This window comes from Mirounga angustirostris, unplaced genomic scaffold, assembly GCF_029215605.1.
Source record: "Mirounga angustirostris isolate CCGP_5_RB_7025 unplaced genomic scaffold, mMirAng1.0.hap1 SCAF_15, whole genome shotgun sequence".
NCBI classification, from domain to species: Eukaryota; Metazoa; Chordata; class Mammalia; order Carnivora; family Phocidae; genus Mirounga; species Mirounga angustirostris.
Window position 1 is genome coordinate 18458513 of NW_026991723.1, and position 26655 is coordinate 18485167.

A 26655-nucleotide genomic window follows, 5' to 3' on the forward strand; every position below is an offset into this window, starting at 1 on the left:
ATATAGGGGCACCTGGGTGGTTCAGTCGGTTAAATATCTGCCTTCGGCCCAGGTCATGATCCTGGAGTCCTAGGATCGAGCCCCACGTTGGGCTCCCTGCTCAGCAGGGAGTCTGCTTCTCCCTCTCCCCCTCCGCCTCCCCCTCCTCATGCTCTCTCTCACTTGAGCTCTTTCTCTCTCTTTCTCTCAAATAAATAAATAAAATCTTTTTAAAAATTATATATACAATTATATATGTGTGTGTATATACACACAACAAAAAGATGAAAATAAAAACAAAGACTTGCAAAATAACAGAACAAATTCTACTAGGATTTCTAAAAGCTAAAAAAATAGGGGTGCCTGGGTGGCTCAGTCGTTACGCGTCTGCCTTCAGCTCAGGTCATGATCCCAGGGTCCTGGGATCAAGCCCCGCATCGGGCTCCCTCCTCAGGGGGAAGCCTGCTTCTCCCTCTCCCACTCCCCCTGCTTGTGTTCCCTCTCTCACTGTCTCTCTCTCTGTCAAATAAATAAAATCTTTAAAAATTAAAAAAAAAAGCTAAAAAAAAAATAAGAAGAGGGTTTATTATTGCAAAGCACAATGTCCGAATTCTGGACATTAAGAATGTTGGAGGGATGGGCAGGACTGAAATGGATAATCTCATTTCACAGAACTAACTAAATCAATACAGTCATAAAAATAGAAAGTATATACACAATCATGCATAATCCATTTTATGACTGTATTTATTGAGGGTCTCCTATGTGGCAGGCACTGTTCCAGGCACCAGAGACACATCAATGGAGCAGTGAACAAAACAGAGAAGGTCTGCTTTCTCCCGAAGCTTGCATTCTAGAGTGAAGGAGCAAAAGGGAGGAAGAAAGTCGTGACAGGCAGAAAGATAAGTAGATAGAAATACAAATTCCAGAAGGAAGGGACAGCTTATGTAGATCCTCAAGAGCGGAAAGAGTTTGGCCTATCTGAAAGACTGAAGGGCCCCTGACCCTGGAACACTCGAAGGGAAAGGATAGGGAGGAATCCATGACGTGATGTCAGGGCAGGCAGGGGAGAAGTCATATTGTAGATTGGGGGCTTGGGGAGGGTGCTTGGATTTTGAGTGTGATGGATTTTAAGCAGGAGATTAACACAACTGGTTTACACTTTTTTTTTTTAAAGATTTTTTATTTATTTATTTGACAGAGAAAGACATAGCAAGAGAGGGAACACAAACGGGGAGTGGGAGAGGGAGAAGCAGACTCCCCGCTAAGCAGGGAGCCCGATGCGGGACTTGATCCAGGGACTCCAGGATCATGACCTGAGCCGAAGGCAGTCGCTTAACCAACTGAGCCACCCAGGCGCCCCTGGTTTACACTTTTAAAAGGCCATTCTGACTACTTCATAAACGATAGATTTTATGGAGGGAAGAGGGCACCACTCAAGGCGGCCATTGCTTTAGTGGAAGAGAGACAGAATGGCAGCTTCAGCAGCATCACTGCTGGTGATCACAGGAGAGAGGATGGATTCAAGTTACGTTGTAGATGGAGAGTCAGCAGGACGGGCTGATGGATCAATGTGGGAGGAAAGAAAATTGAAAGAATCAACGATCTTAGATTGTGGCTGGAGTAAAGGGTAGTGATTGGCAGTGCCTTCTACTGACCTGGGGAAGCTGAGATAAAGCAGGTTTGGAGGTACAGGGAACTACAGGGGTCCATTCCAGCCACGGTAAGGTGGTGGTGTTAGTTAGACATGCATGTGAAGATGTCACACGGACATTGCAGATGAACCTGGAATATGCTAAAGAGAGGTCTAAAATCTCAGAATGAAACGAGGCCACTTAAGGATAGGGTATAGACAAGAAACAGACTCTTAACCACAGAGAACAAACTGATGGTTACCAGAAGGGAGGGGTCGGGGGAGGGGGAAGTAGGTATGGGGATTAAGCAGGGCACCTGTCGTGAGGAGCACGGGGTGATGTATGGAAATGTTGAATCACTCTATTGTACATCTGAAACTAATACTACACTGCATGTTAACTAACTGGAATTTAAATAAAAAGCTCAAAAAAATAGTGTATAGAAAAAAAATGTCCCAGGATGAAGTTCGACAGCACCATAATACTTAGAAGTTGAGCAGAGTTCGAGAAGGAGTTAATCAAGACTAAGGAAGAGTAGATCCAAACTCTCGCACATTAAGGAACACTCTGAAAATTAGCATTTTTCTCCCAGCATAGTGGTCTAAGAGGCATACTGAGGGTCCTCTCCAGGGACTGAGGGGATCAATGGTCCACTTGAAATCCATTTACAGCACACCAGTGTGCCTCAGCATGATGTGTTCTAGAATATGATCTCGGGAATAAAAGGCAAAGAACAATCAAATTGATTAAGTTCTGTGTTCACAGTAAATTCAGGTTTTTTGGTATGAAGTTCATAATAATAGATCCCCCAAAAAGGTCTAATTAGGATACTTTCAAAGACTCTTCCAAGTCTCAGTCATCAATATTTAGTCTCACGACATCTGGAAACAGACATTTTTCAAAATTCTTTGCAGCAAAGATGTGCATAGAAATTTTACTTTCCTTCAAGGCCTAGAAAAATGCATAAATACATTCTAGAAATGTGTGTCAAATTAATGATTATGTTGAGCACCCCAAAATACAAAATAACATAGCTGTTTATAGAGAAAACTCTTTGGACAGAGAACTATCCATGTTATGAAAATAAAGAATGCGGGGCGCCTGGGTGGCTCAGTTGGTTAAGCGACTGCCTTCGGCTCAGGTCATGATCCTGGAGTCCCTGGATCGAGTCCCGCATCGGGCTCCCTGCTCGGCAGGGAGTCTGCTTCTCCCTCTGACCCTCCTCCCTCTCATGCTCTCTGTCTCTCATTCTCTCTCTCTCAAATAAATAAATAAATAAAATCTTTAAAAAAAAAAAAGAAAATAAAGAATGCTAAAATTATTTACAGGCACATCAAAAACCTCCCATTTGGTTTGGTGTTAATACATGATTCCATGAAATCTAACATTGAGTTTAGTGAATATTGCAAAATTCAACTTGACTCCTTTCTGATACCTACTGAAGACTTAGGAGCTTCTATTCATTTTTTTTTTTCAGATTTTATTTATTTATCTGAGAGAGAGCAAGCGGGGAGGGGGCAGAGGCAGAGGAGGGAGAAGCAGACTCCCCACTGAGCAAGGAACCTGACACGGGGCTTGATCCCAGAGCCTGGGATCATGACCTGAGTTGAAGGCAGATGCTTAACCAACTGAGCCATGCAGGCACCCCAATTTAGGAACTTTTAAAAACTGGCCTGCTGCCCTTCTTACTCTGAACAATGAGTTTCCTCTTTAAAGTCAAACTTCTGGGGCGCCTGGGTGGCTCAGTCGTTAAGCGTCTGCCTTCGGCTCAGGTCATGGTCCTAGGGTCCTGGAATCAAGCCCCGCATCGGGCTCCCCGCTCCGCGGGAGGCCTGCTTCTCCCTCTCCCACTCCCCCTGCTTATGTTCCCTCTCTCACTGTGTCTCTCTCTGTCAAATAAATAAAATCTTATAAAATAAATAAATAAATAAATAAATAAATAAATAAATAAATAAATAAATAAAGTCAAACTTCTTAGGACGCCTGGGTGGTTCGGTCAGTTAGGCGTCTGCCTTCGGCTCAGGTCATGATCCCAGGGTCCTGGGATTGAGTCCTGCCTCAGGCTCCTTGGTCAATGGGGAGCCTCCTTCTCCCTCTGCCTGCCACCACCCCCCCTCCCCCGCCCCACAGCTTGTGCTCTCTCTCTGACAAATAAATAAATAAAACCTTAAGAATAAAGTCAAACTTCTTGGATCCCCATCCTTTAGTTCCTTCTTGGCACAACTGTTCAGTGATGATCCGTGGCCTCTCCACAAATGTATGCACACACAGGCATGCACACATGCATACTTTGGCTAAGGGTCTCCAGAGCCTTCTTTCCACTATAGTAGGCCACCTTCCAGGCTTAGTGACTCTGGACTCTCTCTCTCATGACAGTATCCATATCTGCAGTCTTTGCACATAGAGGCACTTCATCTTCTTACATCCCAATGTCCAGGCAGCAATGAAGCGATGTTCCTACTCTGCCAGGTTCCTATTGGATGCCCTTCAAGCCCAACCTTAAGAAAAACCTCCAATGATAAGAAAAACCAAGGCCCTTTACCGCAGCTCGGATTCTTGGTAGCTCTGCTAACGAAAACCAACATCATTCATAAAAGGGTCTGCCTCCCTTCTAACTCCCCAAATCTGAATATCATCATCATCATCATCACTGACAGCAAAATCATACCTTTGTACTGATGTATCACAGTTTGATCTGATTTAACTATTTACAGAAAAACAGGATGATGAGCGATTGGTGGACTACCTTTTTTCCCTGTTAAATACAATATGTATTTTTTTAACAATAAACCAAGCTTCTTAGTTTGCAAGAAACTTAAACAAAATACTCTCTAGCGTTTGCCTGAGCTGCACATTTGCGTTGTCAAACAACTTCCCTCTTGGCTGGGATCCCCAATTACCTTTATTTTCCTTCTGCTCTGTCACAGAGATAAATGATCGTATTTACTTGGTTTGGTTGAGGGCACAGTTTCCCACAGAGCGTTTTTATAGATGTCCATTGCCAGAAAAAATTTAAAACAGGTTTACTGTGGCCATTAGCTCTAAAATATTCGCAGGAACTACATAACTTTTGGACATTTTCCTCTCCACATTGTGGAAGAGACAGGAAGTGAAGGAAAGTGTCCTCAAAAGACTGGTGTCAACATTCTCTTGGTCATCTCCTTCCTTTTTAAAAAAATTTTCTGTTAACCACTGTTTTTTTTTTTTTAAGATTTTATTTATTTATTTGAGACAGAGAGAATGAGAGACAGAGAGCATGAGAGGGAGGAGGGTCAGAGGGAGAAGCAGACTCCCTGCCGAGCAGGGAGCCCGATGCAGGACTCGATCCCGGGACTCCAGGATCATGACCTGAGCCGAAGGCAGTCGCTTAACCAACTGAGCCACCCAGGCGCCCCTGTTAATCACTGTTTTTCATTTTCTTGGGCTAAATACTTCTGAGAAAAATCTATGTCTATCATGTTCAAGATGGGTTACTGAAAGAAAGAAAAAAAAAAAAAAAGCTTTATACAACACCCAAAGCTGTCCTATGTGAGACAATACTGAATTTTTATGATAATTTTGTGCCACCAAAGTCAACAAACAAGGTTAGGAAGCCAGGTTAGAAAGCCCTTTTGGAAGTGGTGTGGGCTCCACGGACAGAGATGAAAAATATTCAAAGGGTAATCGATGACGATGTGCTGGGAACACAGGGCTGAGTTAGGATGGGAAATGTTACAAGATAGGGGCTAACAAGTGACAAGGTAAAAGACCCAACATCAAATTACCAACATGAAAGGTGTTTATTTTGCCATCCAAGCAGTAGTCCACAAACCAAGCATATATAAGTATTAGGTGCTATTTCAATATGAGGATGTGGATTCTGGCCCTGAGTCGCACTGCTGTGGGGCAAGAATCACCTCTGGAAGCTGCTGGCTGGCCAGAGGAGCCCACAGAGGTGGTGGGCTCCCCAACAGAGGTGCAGTAGTTCCATTTAAAACTCCTGTCTAGTGAAACAGCAAAGATCCTTCATGCCTATTTTTAAATGCACATTTTTAATATGTAGTATAATGCTACTCTTTAACAAACTCTTTACTCCCTGCTTCTCTGATGAAGCTTCCCGTGGTCTTTAAAGGGGTTGTTAACCCAAGAATGGATCACACTCATTCTGCATGAGCAAGTCGAGAAACACTCCATTAAGCTTTCCAGTATTTAATAGAAAGAGCCATCTCTCACCTCTGAGGAGATGAGCCAGCTGCTCAGTGATGAGCTCAGGAGCCTCCTGGAGAATCTCTTTCACCACAAGGGAAGAGGAAGACTCTCGAAACTCAAGGCCGCCATCGCTCTGCTCCACCGGATTAATGACTTTGACAACCGCTGATTCTAAGGTCTTGTCCTCGCTGTAAAGCAAATGGAAGAGAGGAAGACAAAGAGATATGGCTTATTTTCTTACTTTCTGGAAGTATTTAATCTCCACTCCCGCACAAATGACTTCCTCTCAACAGCTAAATATCTGAGTAAGCTCACATGATGCAGAAGAGAGGACCCTTATTCTATGTGCCTTCATACTGCATTTCACTGAATTCACTCCCCAAGGGTCTTAGTAGGTGGCCCCTCACACCTCAGCACTTCTAGCTCTTGTTTTGCTATGGAAAATAATAATAATAATAATAATAACAATAATTAATAATAGCTAATATTTACTAAGGTTCCGCTACAGGCCAGACACTATTATCAGGCCAGACAGAATATCACCACGTCTTAGACTATAAAATGACCCTACGGAATGGGTTCTAGTAAAACTCCTATTTTAAAAATGGGGAAACGGAGGCACAAAGAGGTTAAGAAATTTGTCCAAAGTCACAAAGCTTGCAAGCAGACTAGCTTGTGTTTAAACTCTGATAATCTGGTTCCAGAACTTGCACCGGCACTCTCAAGGGCTGGGGAAAAGCTACTATGGGCTGATTTACTTCCACCATCATCCTTTACACATGAGATAAGTTGGCTTTATCAAAGGCAGAAAGAAAGATGTGAATAAGACTGACGTTGGTCTTTCCATCTGCCAGAAACAAATGAGTGGCAAAGAAGGAAATAAAGATCTCAATTTCTTTTTGGAAAGCATTCTGTTTCACAAACAGTCCTAAACCTGGAGTTCACAGCATCAGTACCAATACCAGCTTAAGTTCTTCAGTTTATTTGGGAACAAAACTCTTGAAAGATCCTGACTGACACACACGTTTCGTAGCTCACTCCTCTGGCTTCTTGCATTACTTGCATTAGTTGGTTTGAAAAAGTTAACACATAAATTTAGTCAAGCAGGTGATCATCCTGAGCACTGATAATTGAAGTCAGCCAAATAAACTTCCAGTAACTCTCAGTCAGTTGAACAACAACTGATTAATAAATATTCAAAAGAATTTATGTTTCAAATGGCATGGGGATAAAAACAGCCCCAGACAAGCAGACTGTTTTCAAAACTCTTTATAATGAATGAACTGCATGATTGGAATTACCATGTATTTATACTTAAATATGCTTCCTAAAAAGGGTTAAATAAAAAATTAGATAACTGTACAAGTTTTTCTTTCATGTGTACTTATATCAGTACCCACTGGTTAATGTCCTAAACCATTAGCAAATTGGCAAAGTGTGCAAAAAACCTATTGTCTCAAACTAGAGGTGTTTCACTGGTGGACTCTTCATTCGGTAGCACCACGGAGCTTATCAAAAGAGCATTTGTGTTGGGTTGGATAAGTCCCTGAAGGCAGACAATTTGTCTCATTTCTCTTTATGTACATTTAGATTCTTGCACCAGTTAGCAACTCCTGAGTACTTACTGAAGGAGGCAGAAGACCCAAGTTTAATCCAAACTACTCTAGTAACTGCATGAGGTACCTTGGATAAGTCATTTGCAACAGTGGGGTTCAGATTTCTTGTCCATAAAATAATGAATTCGAGCTCCATGAACTTTAAAAATCCATCCTGCTCTTATAGTATCAAATGCTATGAATGAATGAGCCAATGATCAGATGACTTCCATAGGTGATCCATATGATTTTTCATTTCACCACTGAGATATTTTTCTTAAGAACCTTTCCGTTTTATTTAGTGTTTAATTTCAGTTTTCATTACATATTTACAGCATCAATACATAGGACTGTTGTGTTGCTATAATACACTATTTGAAATGGTTCAAAATTATAATCTTGGTCACTGCTACAAAAACTTTCCACTCAAAGATGTCATATTTGAAATGCAAAAGTCAAAAGGGAGGACTGGGATAGCCCACATTTTGCCATAAGAGAAGAAAAAATATTCTTTTTCCTCTGATGTCGTCTGCCTTTAATGCAATTCCCAAAGTCACAAAAATCCTGAACGAGGTGATACTGTCCCCATAAGAGCCTTGGTTCAAGGATCAAACCTCCCTCCAGAGCCTTACCTGGCCAGCACGTTGCTGCCAACAAGTGTTATAAATAACTTCCCTTCATCATTGAGTTGATGCAGATTAATTTCATCTCGGAATATGTGGAATGATTCAGAGATATTTAGCTCTTCTAAAATAAACCTTGTCTCGGTGAAGTAACTGAATTCAGTTCTTGGTATGTTCAGCACTGGCAAACAGAGAACCCCAGGTGGACTGACCTGCGAAGAATAGAGTTGACTGACTCACCATTAGCAGCAGGAGGAAAGAGCACAACTCCATTTGCTTCAAGCCTGAGGGCAATGGTAAATGGAACAAAAGTCTTTTGGCTTCACTCACCCACATGCCATGCAGAATCAGCTCTTCCTGAACCCAATTAGCAGAGCATTAGCTACAGGTAAATGGCCCCTAATATTTTTTAACCTCTTGTTACTCTTTTATATCTTATTTCAACCCCTCCACAATTTAAACACACACACATATTCTCCTTTTCAGGGGAAACAAATTCATATGTCCTTATGAAATTGGCAGAAAATTAGAATGATCGCAGTAGGGCAGATGAGGACTGTGGTGACACAGAAGGGCATATATGTCCCATCTACATGGGATGCCTGCCATTCGTCAGGCTAATCCTGAATACAATTGTGCAATAATCATTAGAAGTTTATGTATGGCAAGTTATTTTTCTTAATTAATTGAGATCAAACTCCTGATTCTGAAACTTGAGTCAAGTGCATGTGGCCTGAGAATATCGTGGGGCAGGACCTATTTTGAGGTTAGAATCAGAACTAGGTTCTAGCCCCAGCCTCAGCTGTGTGACTTGGAGAAAGCCGTTTTCCTTTTGAAAACCCAGTTTAACCCATCTGTAGAATGGGGCTTACCTACCAGAGTGAAAAGTATTTAAATGGAGTCATACATGGGAAGTTGCAAAGCTCTACGTTTATTCTAGGTGTTAATACTCTCAGAGAAAGTCACCACGTTCTCAGGGAAAAAAAATTCAAATGGAGATGTAGACCTTTGGTCAGGGGCAGGGCCTGGTAAACTAAAAGGAATGCCCAGAAATAGGACAAATTCTAGTATGTGACCCTTCAGTAATTCCATATTTGTCCCCATGCTGAGTGAAGAGCCATTTTATCCATCACAACTACTTTCCCATTCCTTGGGTCTCATGTTATTTTCATTCAAGACACTGCAGTAGGTGGTGGTGGTGGTATTTATAATTTCCTTAAGAGTCCATGCCACTGTTGGTCTAAAAACCAGTCTGGTTCAGTTAACTCTATGTTCTCGGGACAAGCAACATTTTTTTTTCTAGGAGTGAAAGAGTCCAGTTAATAGGAGTAAGCGTTTAATATGCATTATCTTGACATAGGCACATTTATCTCCTTATGCCAATTAATCTCCCTTGTAAGGTTCACAAATTTTATATAAAGTCAGTATGTAGAGATCAGAATATTTTACCTGGCATTTTTGTCAGCTGTTGTCCTAAGCCATTCTTGCCACCCACAGCTCATTCTGGAAGACTGGGTTTCATGTGAATTTAAATTACTCTAGATCAGCTATGTATACTCTCAGAGGCAAGGATCCAAACAAAATTGGAATAAAACAAATCAGACTCCGGAAAATTAAAAATTCTGTGAAATTGGAAATAGCACTAAGACACTCATACTGTGCTTTTTTAGACTTGGAGGTGACGCATTATCATGGGCTGATGAATTTTATGAAATTGAAATTTTAAAACAATTTATTAAAAGGCCTTTTCCACCTCTGTAGGGATGCTATAGATTTCACACAGTACAAAGATTCTCACTCAAGGGAGATTATCACAAACTGAGAATGACCCTTGTCAGGGTTAAAAGGCAAGAACAGAATATAGATGTGACACGTAATACCTCTGTTACTGAAAACTCCAGCCAATATGCTCTGTATTTCATGTAATGTTCATGCACGCATTTTTCTATTCCCAACAGTAAAACTAACCAACAAGGATGATAAAGGAAAACAAGAAATTCTGACCTACTTTTGTTAGTTCTCTGAATTCCCATAAAAGTAAACAACTATCATATATTTTTTTAAAAATTATTTGAAAGCATTGATCTTAATGAAATAATGTTTCATGAAGAAAGAAATAACTAGACAATGCCTAACATATAGGTGACCAATAAATATTTGTTGTTTAATGATTATAACACATTATTCTCTGCAACAATAAACCAGAACATGAAAATTTAAGTGAATGGTTTCCTCACTTTTCCAGAAAATGTTTGTTCTTATGAGTTCCATCATAATTCAAATACAAAAAATATAATCTTCTTTCCCCTCACCTTGTCTAGAAAGTAAGCATATGTGAAGGCAGAAATGAGAGAATCCAAGTCACACGATTTATGTCCAATAACCACATGGACCTTTTCCAAGCGTTTGCTTCGATTCTGAAACAAATTCAAACAAAACATCACAATTTAGTGCACAATAGATCAAGATAAAAAGGACATTTTTCAATCTTTTTTTCAAAACTATTCCTTAGCTATATTCACACACAATTGCAGAAATTCATAAATTTATCATGAAGTTTTATATGAGGACACAAAATTGCAGAACATGTTTAACATTCAGAAATGCTAAAATTCTAGTGCATCGTCAGGAACAGAAAATTGTGGATTCACAACCTCGGGAGGTTCCCCAGGTGACATCTGCAAGTGACCTCCACATGCAGAGGACAGGGAGAGACCAAAGAAAGAGGCAGACCCCTCCAGATGGGTAGGTGGTAGTTTAATAAATAAAGAAGCCTATTTACAAGGCTTATCTTGGGCGCCCGCAAGATAGGTAGATCTTCACACCCACCTGCCAGAAGCTTAAAAACTTATACAGGGGCCTTCACTGGGCTCAGTCATGTGTGGTCGCAACATCACATTACTCTCTCAAAGCTGTGTCCTTGGAACAGCTCCTACTGTGGGAACGGTGGACAAAGTGCATATTCCAAGGACAGGGTAGAGGACGAGGAGCCTCCAATTGTCCGGGTCTAGCTCATGAGTCAGCCATTAGTCATGTCCTCTAGATGACATTTTCCAACAAAAATGTGGTCTTATTAAGATTATTATAGTCTAACTTGGTATGCATTGTGTCCCTGAGTCATAATTTTTTAGTAAAAGATTATTTTGGTTGAAAGGGAAGATCCATAGTGTAGTGGTCCTCCTTTATCTGCAGGGGATACATTCTAAGACCCCTGGTGGATGCCCAAAGCCGCTGATAATACTGAACCCTATATATACTCTGCTTTTTCCTATACATACATACCTATGTCAAGTTTATAAGCTAGGCTAGTAAGAGATTAACAACAATAACTAATAATAAAATAGAACAATTATAGCAATATACTGTAATCAAAGTTATGTGAATGTGGTCTCTCTCTCTCTCAAAATATCTTATTATACTGTACTCATGCTTCTTGTGATGATATGAGATGATAAAATGCCTAGGTGATGAGATGAAGCGAGGGGAATGACGCAGGCACGCTGACATAGCATTAGGCTATTACTGACCTTCTGACAATGTCAGAGGAGGATCATCCGCTTCCAGACCACAGCTGACTGTGGGTAATGGAAACCATGGAAAACGAAACCATGGATAAGGGAGAACTACTATATTCTATGTCATGTCCTTAGATAAGATGTTCTTTTTAAGATTTTATTAATTTATTTTGAGAGAGAGAGAGCATGCCTGAGTCAGGGGAGGAGCAGAGGAAGAGGGGGAGAGAGACTCTCAAGCAGACTCCGTGCTGAGCAGGGAGCCCAACGCGGGGCTCGATCCCATGACCCTGAGATCCATGACCTGAGCTAAAATCAAGAGTCAGACCAACCAACTGAGCCACTCAGGTGCCCCTAAGATGTTCTTAATTTGAGAGACGGAGTGACTTTTTCATATGTCCTTGGCTTGCAACACACAATTTGGTAATGATTTATTTTTTCCCGCCACATTCTGGGTGACAGGTTATGTTCTCCCTGCATTATATTCTATAGTTTAGCAAATGAAAGTGGTAACATTTTTTCCTCCCCCCAGGAAAGGGATATGATTAGTATTATTGCTCTAAAAATACAAATCAGTTGCTATTAAAAAGTGTACATAGTCACCTCTCTGGAAGAGAAGAGATACTGTTTTCTTTCCTGGTTAACTCAATAGTTACTTAAAATTACTTTATAGAAGGCTGAACTTCTTGTGAAATACTGGGTTGGAAATGCCAAAGAAGGGCCTGCTTCTAGAAAGTTCCACAACAAAGCTGTCCAATAATGATAACTGTAATCTAAATTAACTTCTTTACAGTACATATGTGTAGTTCCCCACTTCGCACCCTTTGTTTTAACTTCTCTTTTTAGGACTGACTAGAAAGCCCTACTCAATTGCAGTATTGCTCAAAGAGGCTATATAAAAAATATATTAAAAATTGCACTGTTCATTACTATTCCAAAAAAGCCATTTACTCTTTTTTCTACCGAACAAAGACAAAGTATTATTTAGTAACCTACTAGGTATTTTACAAATGAATCTATGAAGTTGTTATTATTATGGAACTACTGATGTCAGGGTCAGAAACAAGTTTTTAAACCAGGCTGTGGCCCAAGAAACTATTATAATAAAGTAAATCTTGAAGGAGTTTAAAGAGTCTATCAATACAGAGAGTGAGAGCAGGATCAATATTGCAGATGAGTCATCTAATATGTGTTATGGCTAAATTAAAATAAACATGTATTTTTTCAAATATATTGAGATACTGATCTTTAGTCAAACAACATGACTTGAAAGTATGATATAAACTCTCTGAATGTAAGTACAACTCACTCTCCTTCATCACCACCAGCTTTAACTCCCCTTCCTTCCTCTTCCAGCTTCCTTCACTTAACTTCATAAATTTATAGCTGAGTCACTTGTACCCATGGGGGTTCTAGTCTAGGCCCAGTTCTCATCTGAAAGCTGGACTGCTTCCCCTGTGCAAGACTGTCAGATATTCTAGAGGTACCTAAAGAAATTTAGGTAAATGGAATTGTACTCCATTACAACACAAACAAATGCATTAGGAAATCTTATTGCTGTAGAAAGCTGTTCTTCTGAGAAGCTCAAAGGTCTAAGTAGACATTACCTCATTTCTCCTCTCAGAACTTGTAAGGCAGACAGTAAGAAGATTAACAATACTTTTTACAGGTCAGTGGAGTCTGTGATGGGGCCAGGATCATTCCCAGACCCCATGACCCAGTACAGGGAGCCCTTTCCTGGGCCCTGCACCAGCCATTCCACAGTGCCATAATGACTTCAGCATCTACAAAATGAGTGAGCATGGGCGTTGAGGGAGAAAAGACAATGTTAAATATGCATTCTAAATACAGCAAGGCTTCAGACATTTATAGCATCAAAATTACCCCAAAGCTGACCTATATCTGCTTTCTTATCTGAGTTCGACAACTCGTAAGCACAGCTGTTGGTTCAATAATCGACTTTCATGAAAGACATGGGGGAAATAAGATCTGTGTGTCAATTCATTTCCAAGTCTAAGCCAATTATTACTTAAAAAAAAAAGAAAGAAGCTAACTAAGATTGTGAACCCAAAGCATGGTGGACCAATTCTCTCTTCCAAGACTGTGATTTATTCATTCTTGTCCAGTTAAAGAGAAAAAAAGTACGTATCATCTTACCGGTCAGACTATAGAAGATCCCGGTACAAAATCTTGAGGGTTCTCTGTAGTGCTACATGCCTCTCTCCTCATGCTCTCCCGTGTCTCATCTGACCTCCCTTCTTCCCACATGTCAATCCCCCTCCTACTCGTGGCCTCTTTGAGGCATTTGCTCCTGTCTGCTATCTGCAGTCAGGGCCCCAGGACCCAGGCTCCAACTCTTATCTTTCCCCCACCACCCACCTCCACCAAAATGTGCCATGCTGGTGCCCACGTTATGAGGGACTGATCTGCTTCTCTGTAAACAATTCCACACTTTCATTTTAAAGAGACCTCCCAGGGATTATGCCACAGTCCAAAAAGATGAACAGAAATTTCAAGTTGGCTGAAAATGTTGGACCAGACAAAAGAGACATCACAACCAGAGGTATCTTTGGTGCCTGCCAATGAGCCTTAAGAGTGAGGGGCTCAGCGGCACCTGGGTGGCTCAGTCGGTTGGGCTCCCGGCTCCTGATTTTGGCTCAGGTCATGATCTCAGGGTCCTGGGATCAAGCCCCGCATTGGGCTCTGTGCTCAGCATGGAGTCTGCTTGGTATTCTCCCTGTTCCCTCTGCCCCTCCCCCTGCTCCTGCTCTCTATCTCTCTCTAAAATAAATAAAATCTTAAAAAAAAAAAAAGAGTAATAGGCTCAGCCTCAAAAAGTCTCAGATATTTGTAAGTGCCTGAACCCTACCAAAAAACACTAAGATATAATTAAAGTGTAGCAAAAGTTAGATATTATCACAACCATGTTCCAAAAGACTTCTGCCTGCTTCTAGGAATAAAACATGAAATTAGTTATGTAAACTCAAACATAGGTGAGCTCAAGGAATGTATAGGATTTGGCTTTTCAAATTGGGGTCAACAACCAGAGAACACAGGCTCCACTTTCAAGCTTCCTACCACAGATGATCTTGGCAGTGTGAACAGACCAAGCACAGGGGTCAAATCCTGGCAATAAAGTCCGGGGACTGATTTCAGGTGTGTCCAAGGATGGTAACGGGGGTCTTTACAATGCCTGGTCTACTCTGGCCGTGGTCCCATCTACAGGGGCAGCAGTGAACCTGGTTCCTGGAACTGAGCAGGGACTCTTGACCACAGTGACACTCTCTGGATCTGTGCCTCTCCTAGCGGGTCTATGGACCCCTTCCTATTTCACATCTCCACATATTCATAGACTCGAAGATGTCCAATCTTAATAACTATGTCCCTCGATACAGTTCAAATAGGGTCTGAATTATTCACAAGCAAACAAATTATGCCCAAATAAAAGTGACAGCTTTATCAATTCAATTACTTATTGTCATTCAACTAATAAAAATCTATTTGTGCTATCCAGCAGTAAACCAAACAGATCCCAGCCCTCATGGTTCTCGCATTTGAGTGCAAGGAGATATGACGAACCAAATAATTAGATAATAAGTTCAGGGGTAGCGTTCACTGGGATGAGGATCATTGGAGAAGGTAACATTTGAGAAAGCCCTGAGGTTAAGAAATGGGACCTAAGGATATCTCAGGCCAGGGGAATAGCCAGGGCAAAGGCCCTGAGGTGAGATCACATCCAGCTTGTCCAACAAATATTTATTGCCTAGTGTATACATTTTCTAAATGTGACCTTGTAAACTCATAGCCAGGAGTGAATGGATCTGGCAAGTAAGTACCCACTCCCTATTATTATTTTTTATTTTAAAGATTTTTATTTATTTATTCACGAGAGACAGACAGAGAGAGAGAGGCAGAGGGAGAAGCAGGCTCCAAAGGAGCAGGGAGCCTGATGCGGGACTCGATCCCAGGACCCTGGGATCATGACCTGAGCCGAAGGCAGACGCTTAAACCATCTGAGCCACCCAGGTGCCCCTCACTCCCTATTATTGATACAAGCACAGCAAGCATTAAGCAATCTCAGGAGACAGAAGATTCATCACTGATGTCACAAGCCCAACACAGAATGGAATCCTGATAATGGGTAGAAATAGATACTACGCTGCTTTGTCATCTATACTTCCAAATAGATGGGCAGAATCTCTCCTTAATCAATGTATAAAAGAAAATATATCGAATATGCCAGTATTCCAGATCACAATTTTGATATGCTTTCAAAGTGTAATCCTATATGACACGAAAATGAGACTTCTTTTTTTTTTTAAAGATTTCACCCATTTATTTGAGAGAGAGAGAGAGAGCACATGAGAGGGGTTAGGGTCAGAGGGAGAAGCAGGTTCCCCGCCAAGCTGGGAGCCCGATGTGGGATTCGATCCCAGGACTCCGGGATCATGACCCAAGCCGAAGGCAGTCGCTTAACCAACTGAGCCACCAAGGCGCCCATGAAAATGAGACTTCTTAATGAAGTTTACTCATCTCTTTTAAAAAGTCAGCAAAATGCCTACACATTCAGATGCAACTGCCCATTAAAAGAAATTGCACTTGTCAGGCAAAAGCACTTTCAAATACACCCAAAGAAAACAGAATCGATCGGAAAAAGGGCTTCCAGGGTCCTGCTAGAGGCCTAGGCCCCTCCATCAATTTTCTCATAGCCGTATCCTCGGAGAAACAAAGCTGCTCCAACCTATAACTTGAACATTTAAAGTACCATAATTAAAAGTTTGGGGCACAGAGGGAGAGAATGCTGGAGGGAATAAAGGACATGGCATCTACTGAAGTTAAAAACAAAAACAAAAACAAAGAAGGAAATGCTTATCACTCTGAGCAGGTCCCCAGAACACAGGGATTTTTCCTGCTATTTGAAACCTTTACATTTTTCTTTATTTTTGCTTATTTTTCCAGTAAGAAAAAAAAAATACATGAAATTATAAAGAGTCAGACACAACAAAAATTAATAAAACAAAGATAACTGCTGTTAACAGTTCATTATTGATTATTCCACATTTTTAATTTATGCATATATATTAACACATGTACTTTACAAAAATGGGGTGTTTTTATTCCCACTCTTTAGATAGTTCCTTTTTTTCCACTTAATAGTCTGCTATGGACTATGCTCCATGATCAAAACTGTAGAACTTCTTTATTCTTTTTAGCTCAAGGGTGGCAATTGTATGAACACGTATGTGTGTATAAAATTTCTGGAATCAGGGCGCCTGGGTGGCTCAGTCATTAAGCGGCTGCCTTTGGCTCAGGTCATGATCCCAGAGTCCTGGGATCAAGTCCCACATCGGGCTCCCTGCTCAGTGGGAAGCCTGCTTCTCCCTCTCCCACTCCCCCTGCTTGTGTTCCTGCTCTCGCTGTCTCTGTCAAATAAATAAATAAAATCTTAAAAAAAAAATTTTTTTTTCTGGAATCAGCATAAGTGCCTTTAAAAAAAAAAAAAAAGATATCACCAAATAGGATACTCTATCCCACTGGCTACCTAGTCTAGTTTCATTCTAATGGTCATAATTAATTTCTTCAGAGAGCTGTACCTCAGGTCATGTCTAAAAGCAAAAACATCTACCAGAATCTGAAAATTCAGGACACAGACATTTTATATTAAATTTTCTCATAAGTGTCCTAATTTACTTGGTGACGTACTAGATGAATATGAACCAAGGAATTAGGAAAAGGCAAAAAACTTTCAATGATAAGACTAATGATTTTGAGGTAATTTATCTCACTTACTGATAAAACTGAAGCCGAATCAATTCAGATAAGTATGCATTGTCTATAACCTCTCCCCTCACTGCCCTCCCAGCTGACCCCAATCATTTTCCCCCTCAGGCTTCTCTTTTAAGCTGCACTGCTATCTCTCATGTGGGGACAAATAGGAGCTGGGAGTCAGTCTGAGCAAACTCAGCTATAAATAGCTCAGATCCTATGCACCTGCACCTCCTTCTGTATTGTCAAATGCAGAGCCACAGTGGGTAGGCAGTGGGGGACCCAAAAGCCAAACCCAAGCATTGCCTGAGACCCTTCTTTCTTGGGTGGGTCATCTGGCTCCCTGGTTCCTTTGGGATCAGACTCCTTTTAGCTGGAGCTTTGGACACCTTCTCAGCTGAATCCATTCTTCCTCAACCTGTTTGTTGCCCATCTTAGAGTGTTCTCAAAAGGAGTGACCTCATATATGGTTTATATACTTCTTCTGGGTCATAATAACGATGGGGGCTGGATTTGTTATTTACTTACAGCATTTCATTTTTATATTTTCATTCAGGATTCTCTTTCTGCCAATGTCTTGAAGGACAGTTTTGGGGGCAGCACCATTATTTTTCCCCCACAGCTTCAGCCATAAAAGGTCAAGGATGATCCCCTCTCCAAGTCTTTACCTTTCCCAAAGAGCCCCTATAGGAATCACCCTACACAGCTTGTCTACATATTATTATTTCCCAGACATTCCACTTTGGGAGGAAATGTGTCCATACATTTATTGCCAACTGGATGGGATAGCTCTTCAATTTCCCATTTATGTACCGCTCCCTTCTATTTGAAATAGATGTCCAGTCCCAGAAGTTTGTCCTCCATGTTTTTACAGGTCTCTAAATCTCTCAACCTTTCCCTTTTCAGACTCAAGAACCATAGTCTTTTTCATCTACCCATATGAGCATGCATCCAGGTCCATGAGCCTTTCCTTTACCTCCTCTGATCTTCTGCGTCTGTGCCCCATTACTGGGTTTGGACCCTGCTATGGACTGAATTGTGTGCCCCCAAAATTCATATTTCAAAGCCTTAATCCCCAATGTGATGGTATTTGGAGATGGGGATTTAGGGAAATAATTAGGTTTAGATGAAGTCTTGAGGGTGGGGCCCTCAAGATGAAATCTCTTGTTCTCCCCCCATCTCTCTCTCTCTCTCTCTCTCTCTCTCTCTCTCGATCACAGGGAAAAGACAGCCACAAGCCAGGAAGAGGGCCCTCACCAGAACTCAACTATGCTGGCACCCTGATCTTGGACTTCCAGCCTCCAGAACTGTGAGGAAAAAATTTCTATTTTTTAAGCCATCCAGTCTGTAGTATCATTTTGTTATTTTGTTATGGCAGCCCGAGCAGACTAAGACAGAACTCCAGGATGGAGTCATTCCAGAATTCAAAACCACCTACCAGATAACTGAACTTTAGAAAAAGCTTTGAAGAGTTTCTTTTACTAAATGATTGCTGTCAAAGCCATACAAGAGTTTTAAAAACCGAATGAAAAAGAATAGCCCTCATACACATGTATGGAAACCTACCCCCATGTCACTGAGGGCTAATTTGTGTTGTCAAATTTATAGTTATACTATACTGTCAGAGTAGTGTTAAATGCTGTAGAAAATATATTCATTATAAAACATTTGGAAAATATAGAAACACAAGAAATAAACCCTCAAGACCCAAAGGAATCACTATGAACATTTAGTGTACTCCTTTCAACCTTTTTCTATACTTTAACAAGAGTTCTCTTTTGTAATACTGTGATCATATTACACATAACATTTTGTAACATCTCTTTTTCAACATTTTAGTATTCTTCTAAAATTCTTAAATATAAATGTTGTGACGGTCAGTGGTAACATGTGTTTGCTTTTGTAACCCCAGCTCCCAGCCTATTGCTTTGCATACAGTAGGTGCTCCCAACAACTACTGAAAACCTGAATGATGAATAAATTATGGTATTTAGTGGATATAATATTCTTTCGTAAGTATCAATATAATACGGTTAGTCAATCCTCTACTGTTGTAGATTTAAGTTATCTTAATTTTTTATAATATAAATAAGAATGAAGGGAATACTTGGAAGATAACATTTTTGTGCTCATGCCTAGTTATTTCTTCAGGATAAACTCCTGAATTTTACATTTCCAGGTCAAAGAATGTGTTTTAATGCTTACCAGAAAGGTTGTAAAAATTTACATTTTCGCCTATAGAGATACCTGATTTTTAAGGCTTCAACTCTGTGTTTAAGCATTATCATGTTCACAAGTGAAATAGCACCTTAAAGTGAATTTGCATTTATTATGATTAGGAGGGTTTTACATCATTTTTTTCATATGGACACTAAACATTATTGTCTTTATATGAGATTTTTCTCTGCAGATCTTTGAGGATGTTTATCCTACTCTCATTGGCAAATAAACTCTTAAAATATTATTAACATATTCAACTCTGGCAACATCAATAAGATATTACTTTGTCCTTCGGTTCTGGGCATCTGCAAAGCAGTAAGTTGCATTAGGGATGCAATAAGCATGCATTATTTAATAGGCATCATCATTTCGAGCACTAAAGAACAATGATACACTGTGTGCCATCTTTTCTCAGAAAAGGAAAATGTGCTTTCTGAAAATGTTGCAATAATACAGGTCAGACTCCGTCTTGGTCTCTTAGCTCTTGATTGGAGTACATTTACTCCTCTGTTTTGTCATTAGCCTCAGGTACAAATGCTAATGCAACTTAAATTTAAATCTAAAGTGTGAAATGTATCATCAGTTAGTATCTTTAAATGCAGTGAAATTTCAGTAGCAAAACAGCACCCAAAAAAAAGATAAAAGTAAGAGAGTAGATCCTGAAATGCTCATCACAAGAAAAAAAAAATTGTGACTGCATGATGATGGATGTTAACTAGACTTATTGTGGTGATCATTTCACGACATATTCAAATATTGAATCATCATGTGATACACCTGAAACTACACAATATTTACATCAATTATATCTCAATAATATATACACAATGTGTAATTCAGCTAGTTCAATTCTGTATTAAAAAAAGAATAATACAAGATAAACAATAGAGGGGAGATATTTGCATAATATTTGTAAATTCTTGCCATTAGAAGGGCAGTATTCCTAACATACAAAGAGTTCCCACACATTGATTCAGAAAAAGACAAACCAATGGAATAATCAGTAAAAGATGTAAATGGGCAATTAACAAACGAAATGAATAAATGAAAACAAAGTCAACCTCATTAGCAGTCATGAAAATGGAAATCAGACCAACAAGAAAATGTCATTTTTTTGACTATCAGATTGGCAAAAAATTAAGAGTATTAACATCTACTGCTGGTTAGACTGTAGGCAGCAGTGAGGAATACCACAACCAAAGTGGGAATGATTTGACAGTAGCCATTAAAATGCAGAATGTTCAAATTTTTTGATCCAACCTTTTATTCCCTCTCCAGGGATCTAGTCTATAGAAACAAAATCACCAATATATATGGATATTTTTTAATTCCTTATTATTATTTAAAATCCATTGCTGCGACGAACCATGAGAGACGATGGACTCTGAAAAACAAACAGGGTTCTAGAGGGGAGGGGGAGGGATGGGTTAGCCTGGTGGTGGGTATTGAGGAGGGCACATTCTGCATGGAGCACTGGGTGTTATGCACAAACAATGAATCATGGAACACTTCATCTAAAACTAATGATGTAATGTATGGGGATTAACATAAGAATAAAATAAATAAAATAAATAAAAAAAATCCATTGCTGCATATGGATATTTAGTAAAATCCCAAAGAACGCTTGGTGAAGCAGTATTTGTAATGGAGAAAAAGAAAACAAAGTAAGAAATAACCTCCATACATAACAATCAAGGAATCGTTGGATAAATTATGGAATATCCATAAGGTAGAAGCTAAGCAGCTACTACCAAACAAGTAAGTCAGATCAATATCTAATAACCTGGAAAGATGTATTCCAATATTCTTCCCATTTCCTCACATGGCTGCTTCTTCCTATCTGGATCCTGCCTCTCAGCAGAAAAGCAGGATGTGGTTTCTTCGTGGGTAATACTACTGCCTTGCTGACTGCACTAGGATCTCTTACTAAAACATTACCTAAATGTAAATTTCTGAGCCCCACCCCTAAAATTTAGATTCATAGGTTGTAAGAATATTGTGACTGGTCTGGGCTTTCAAGAAGACCCATGATTAGTTCCCAGGGACCATGTGGTTTCTGTCAACTACAGAATGTACGTGAGTTGGTTTTTTTGAAAGGGATTGCTTAAGTTGCTCCAGATCAAGTAAAATTTCAGAGAAAACTACTGGTGCTACATTATTTAGATTCACTTCAGTTTCAACTTAGGAGAGATCTTAGGATCCACCCAGTTGAAACCCATCAGTGGTTTCCAAAGTAGGCAGTAGACCTGAGAGCAAGGGAAGAAGCCACACACATTCCTATTTATCTCATCCTTTTAAACTTTGATTTTTTAAAAAATACGTTTTGCAATGTGCCTTAAATATTAGTGTAGTAATACAGGAGTAGAATTTAGAAATAAATATATGTTTTGAGAATATGAAACCTTCAGTTCCGAGTCACTCATGCATTTGGGGGTCAGCTACTCTACATCAGAGGTCCAGTTCCATCAGACTGATGGTTCCTGGAGAGCCCTGGAAACATCTTGAACTTCATACCCTCCAGAGTTCCTAAGGCAATGCTCTGTACACACCAGATGCTCAAACAAACATTTGTTAGTGAAAATGACCATATCGGATATAAGAGTTGGGCAGAAGAGAGTTTTCAATTTTACATCATCTGTTTGTTATGTTCCTATAAAATAACAGAACTAGGAGGAACAATTTGTTACAGGTTGCAGGTAATTCTCTCTCTCCCTAAATCTTTTTTTTTTTTTTAAGATTTTATTTATTTATTTGACAGAGAGAGACACAGCAAGAGAGGGAACACATGCAGGGGGAGGGGGAGAGAGAGAAGCAGGCTTCCCGCAGAGCAGGGAGCCCCATTGGGGGTGGGGGGGCTCGATCCCAGGACGCTGGAATCATGACCTGAGCCAAAGGCAGACGCTTAATGATTGAGCCACCCAGGTGCCCCTCTCTCTTCCTAAATCTTAACAGACTCTCATTTGGTGGTGGGATAGATCTTCTCTCTCTCTCTGTCTGTCTGTCTACATACACACACCCCAGAGCATTATACCTACTTCATGCTATAAATTTCCAAATAATGCTTTAAAATGATTTTATAAAGTGAAGGATTTTACGAGTACTATGTCATCATAGATTTTCTCCTTTCCTCCCAAGACTTAAAACACTTGACTTGTGAATCCATTCCACATTCTAATATATCCATATTGTGAAGACAAAACTGTTGTAATAATTTTGTTTTTAAATGTCTCAAGCAGTGTGCAGAAGTGTACCACAGAACTCTAAATCAGAACATGACTTGCTATTAGTACATGTATATCTAGCAGCCCCAATTCTGGGCCCTGAAATAGCTCCAAAAAGCACCATAGAAGGGCAGAATTGTAATTAGCTGCCAGATGTCATCTATGAAAGGTGGAGACATAGCCCCAAATTGTGATTTCAATCATGATTCACTAAATCACTCAGACCTGCTTCCCTATTTTCCACTTTCCCCACCTATGGAAAGAAAAAGTGTCTTCTGGACACAAAGGTGGATATAGAGGGGGCGGTGTTCTTCACAAACCGTTTCTTATCAAAATATCATGGGAAAACTGTACACACATTACATACACTAAATGTTTCTGTAAAACTTTTATAGTAACTAATATCAAGAACAGAGGAAAAAAGACCCAAAGTAGCAAAGAGTCTAATGCTCTTTGAACTCTTCAGTTTACTTGGTTGTTTTTGTTTTTGTTTTTGTTTTTTTCCTCTATCCTTCCAAACACATTTTCAGGGCCTTTTACTAAGAATATAGAACCTTCTGGAAAATAAGGTGTTCATCTTTGTGCAGATACAAGCTGGTGGGTTGCTCAGTAAATGTCCACACCTACTCTCAGGTGTGCTCTGGTTTATTGTGTCCATCATCACAAATAACCTCTTGAATGAGGTGCTTACAGGAATCAAGGGAAGTGACATTACAATTAATACTTATGAAGGATTTTGGAAACTGGGGGAGTAAGCCCCTTCCGCCAGTAGCTGAACCTGAGCATCAACATGAGCTAAAGGAATTCTATGAGACGGAGGAGCTGCCCTGTGGGTCCCTTACACAAGCCTGCTGGAGGAGCTCACCTTTGTCTCTGGGACAAAGGACTTCTGCCCCGGGATGAGCAACACCCAACCCCCTGAGCTGCGGAACACATTATCAATTAGGAAAAGAAAAAAAAGAAAAAGATCAGAAAGCTGCGCTTATGGCACGACTTCTCAAATTTGCTCTGAAGATGAACATTTTAATATTAAATTATAGCCCTAGTTCTTGTTGCTATTTTCCTCTCCTTTAAATTTGTCAGAAGTTGTAGAAATTTACAGCAGAGGGAGCGGCTGAGGGAGAGGGAGAAGCAGGCTTCCCGCCGAGCAGGGAGCCCCATGCGGGGCTCGATCCCAGGACCCTGGGATCATGACCTGAGCTTCGGGCAGACGCTTAACCGACTGAGCCACCCAGGAGCCCCTTTATTGGAATATTTCTGATTCATAAATATTTTAAATGTTTTTTAACCGGTCCTTATGGAAAAGGAAAACAAGGCTTCTGCCGCTCCACAAGTTCCCAGAACTTTTTTGTGTGCGAGTCCTCACTCAGAACAGGTTCTCTTAACATGTTGCCCCCTCTGAAGCCAGCCGCTGTGGGGCACAGTTTGCTCCAGATACTTTAATTATTTCTTCCCTTTTCAGACTGGAAGGCTGAGAGCTAATTAGTCGGGTTTTCTACCCCCGTGAACGAGCCAAGATATGCTCAGAAGACTTTTCCCAGAAGCTTTGCTTTTCTGCAGTCAGCTTTTTGTTGTCATAAGGAAGATCTATTGCTTTAATACTCACGCGTGTAGATGTCTCTTGTTTGGAACGGACGTCAGGCAGGTGACACCACACACCTGGCATGTCTGAAACCCGCTCAGACATGACAGTAATGAACAGATAAGCGGCTGGAAGCAGGCTGGAGGAGAAGATGGGTTTCCAGCAAGATGCAGTTATGCGGGTTCACGGGGAAATGTACAAGGGATATGCAGAGCAATTACTGTATTTTGCAAAGATGACAGTTTTTAATGATGCCATTATTTATTACACTGTGTGTTTTTCAGTGACAGAAGAACCCTCACCTTCCAGGTGACCTCTTATTCTCTCTCTCCCTCTCTCAAAACATTTTGCAAGATAGAAAACTCTTTTCAAACTGAACAGTAGCTGGAACACAGTAGTTATTCAATAAGGTTTATTAAAATACATGTCTTGTGGCACAGAATAGTGCAATAGGCTATAGGTACAGATGAACACAGATATTGAAATACGGGTGTATATAAATTCTATATTAATTCTGCTGATATTTTAAAAGCCTACGTATGTTAACATTAACTGGGTACAACATTCTGATAAGAAGAAGCTTTCCCAGTGAAAAGTTTCAAGTCTCTAAGCATCAGATCTTCCCAACCTTGAGATAATATGATTTTATGGTTTTAAGTAGTGAATAACCTATTTTTCCATTGCCTAGACAGTGTGTCTTTGTCTGCTCTCTTTTATTTATTTATTTTTTTTAAAGATTTTATTTATTTATTTGAGAGAGGGAATGAGAGACAGACAGCAGGAGAGGGAGGAGGGTCAGAGGGAGAAGCAGACTCCCCGCCGAGCAGGGAGCCCGATGCGGGACTCGATCCCGGGACTCCAGGATCATGACCTGAGCCGAAGGCAGTCGCTTAACCAACTGAGCCACCCAGGCGCCCTCTGCTCTCTTTTATTAAGAGAATTGCCAGAAGTCTCCACATATAGCCCCTCAATATGGAAATTTTTCAATATATCAATTTGAATTTTGTTTTTTGTCATTTTATGGGGCATCTTCAATTGAACAGATTATGGAAAAGGCCTGTAATATGAAATATTTGAACAAATCTTTCTGCCTTGATGTTTTAAATATATCAATCACATAAAAAAGAAAGCTGTCATATTAGATAAAGATTTTGTTATTTTAATTTTTAAGTAGGTGTCATATTAGACTTTCAATAAAAAAATACACATCTAAAGATTGGCAAAGAAGAAAGCCTTCAAAATACTATAGAAAACTTAACAGTACATAATAACAATACATCAGACTACCATAGTCTTTCACCATAATAAAGAGCTGTAAAATGCCTGACATCAGCTTTTAAAATTTTTTACTCATCTTGTAAAATAAATCTTTTTCATTTATGGCTATGTTCAATGATGAATTATGTAGAACTCTTGAAGACTCAGAGTTTGTTACCATTTTATTTTCTGAGTAATTTCCTTAGCAGAAGTCTAAAATTCCAGCAACAACCAGAATATTGCATTTTAATTTCTTAATACTGTGGTGTCTGTTCTGAAAATCTAAAATATTTGAAACTACTTAGTAACCTAACACTTCTACTCTTATGACTAATGCAAACCCACTGCTGAAAGTACGGATGTAAAGACTTCGGAGGTACCAATGTAGGAACAGTCTTATTACACATAGTTCTCAATAACTCATCAACCAACATTGGAGACGTGAATCTACTGTTTGAAGACCCAAAGGAGTAATAACATCTTAGTAGCGATCTTGACTTGATTAAGAAAGTATCATTTGTCTTCACAAATCCATCAAAGTCCTGCTCTGTGCTCTCCTACCAAGTTTTTTGTTGTTCTTGGTTTGTTTGCCTCTGTTTCAGAGGCCTGTAGCAATTAACAATCCTTAGGTCGTATTAAATATTAATTCTCATCAAAAGAAAAATAGAGCAAGACACCAACATTGTGTGTGTGTATGTATGATGAAAAATGACTTTTTAATTCACTTATATCTTGAGATTTTCAGAGTCTCAGAGTGGAAAGGAGGGAGAAAATGCTAAAAAAAAAAAAAAAAGCCTTGAGGGTTATGCTTCTGGATGTGGTGGTGGGAGGGCGCTGGTAGTAAATAAAATGTGGATGGGAGCAAGACAAAGAGACAATGCAGAAGCATCGGAAGGGGGAGGTCATCCTCTCTTCCCACTTGCTTTGTTGTCAAATTCCAGCCAACTGGAGAGAGGAAACCCAAGAGGCAACAGCCAGTTAATAATAACAATGACAGCAGAGAATAATACCTCGCTGTCTCACAACTCCAGGGGCATCATTCAAACTCCACGGGTCGTGCTCCAGGAAGAATCATTCA

At 40.1% G+C, this 26655-nt stretch overlaps 1 protein-coding gene across 7 annotated transcripts in view; it reads right to left on the minus strand.

Annotated features, from left to right (window-relative positions):
- Positions 1 to 26655, minus strand: part of PRUNE2 (prune homolog 2 with BCH domain) — a 260505-nt gene that overhangs the window by 197057 nt on the left and 36793 nt on the right. For 6 of the 7 annotated variants that reach the window (XM_064579598.1, XM_064579595.1, XM_064579596.1 and 3 more), the window contains exons 2-4: positions 10332 to 10436; positions 8029 to 8231; positions 5826 to 5989 (exon numbers count right to left, since the gene is read on the minus strand). In XM_064579598.1, the coding sequence (XP_064435668.1) occupies positions 5826 to 5989; positions 8029 to 8231; positions 10332 to 10436 (472 nt within the window). Of the gene's footprint in view, positions 1 to 5825; positions 5990 to 8028; positions 8232 to 10331; positions 10437 to 26655 lie in introns of those variants that run through there. The other variant, XM_064579601.1, reaches the window with a different exon arrangement.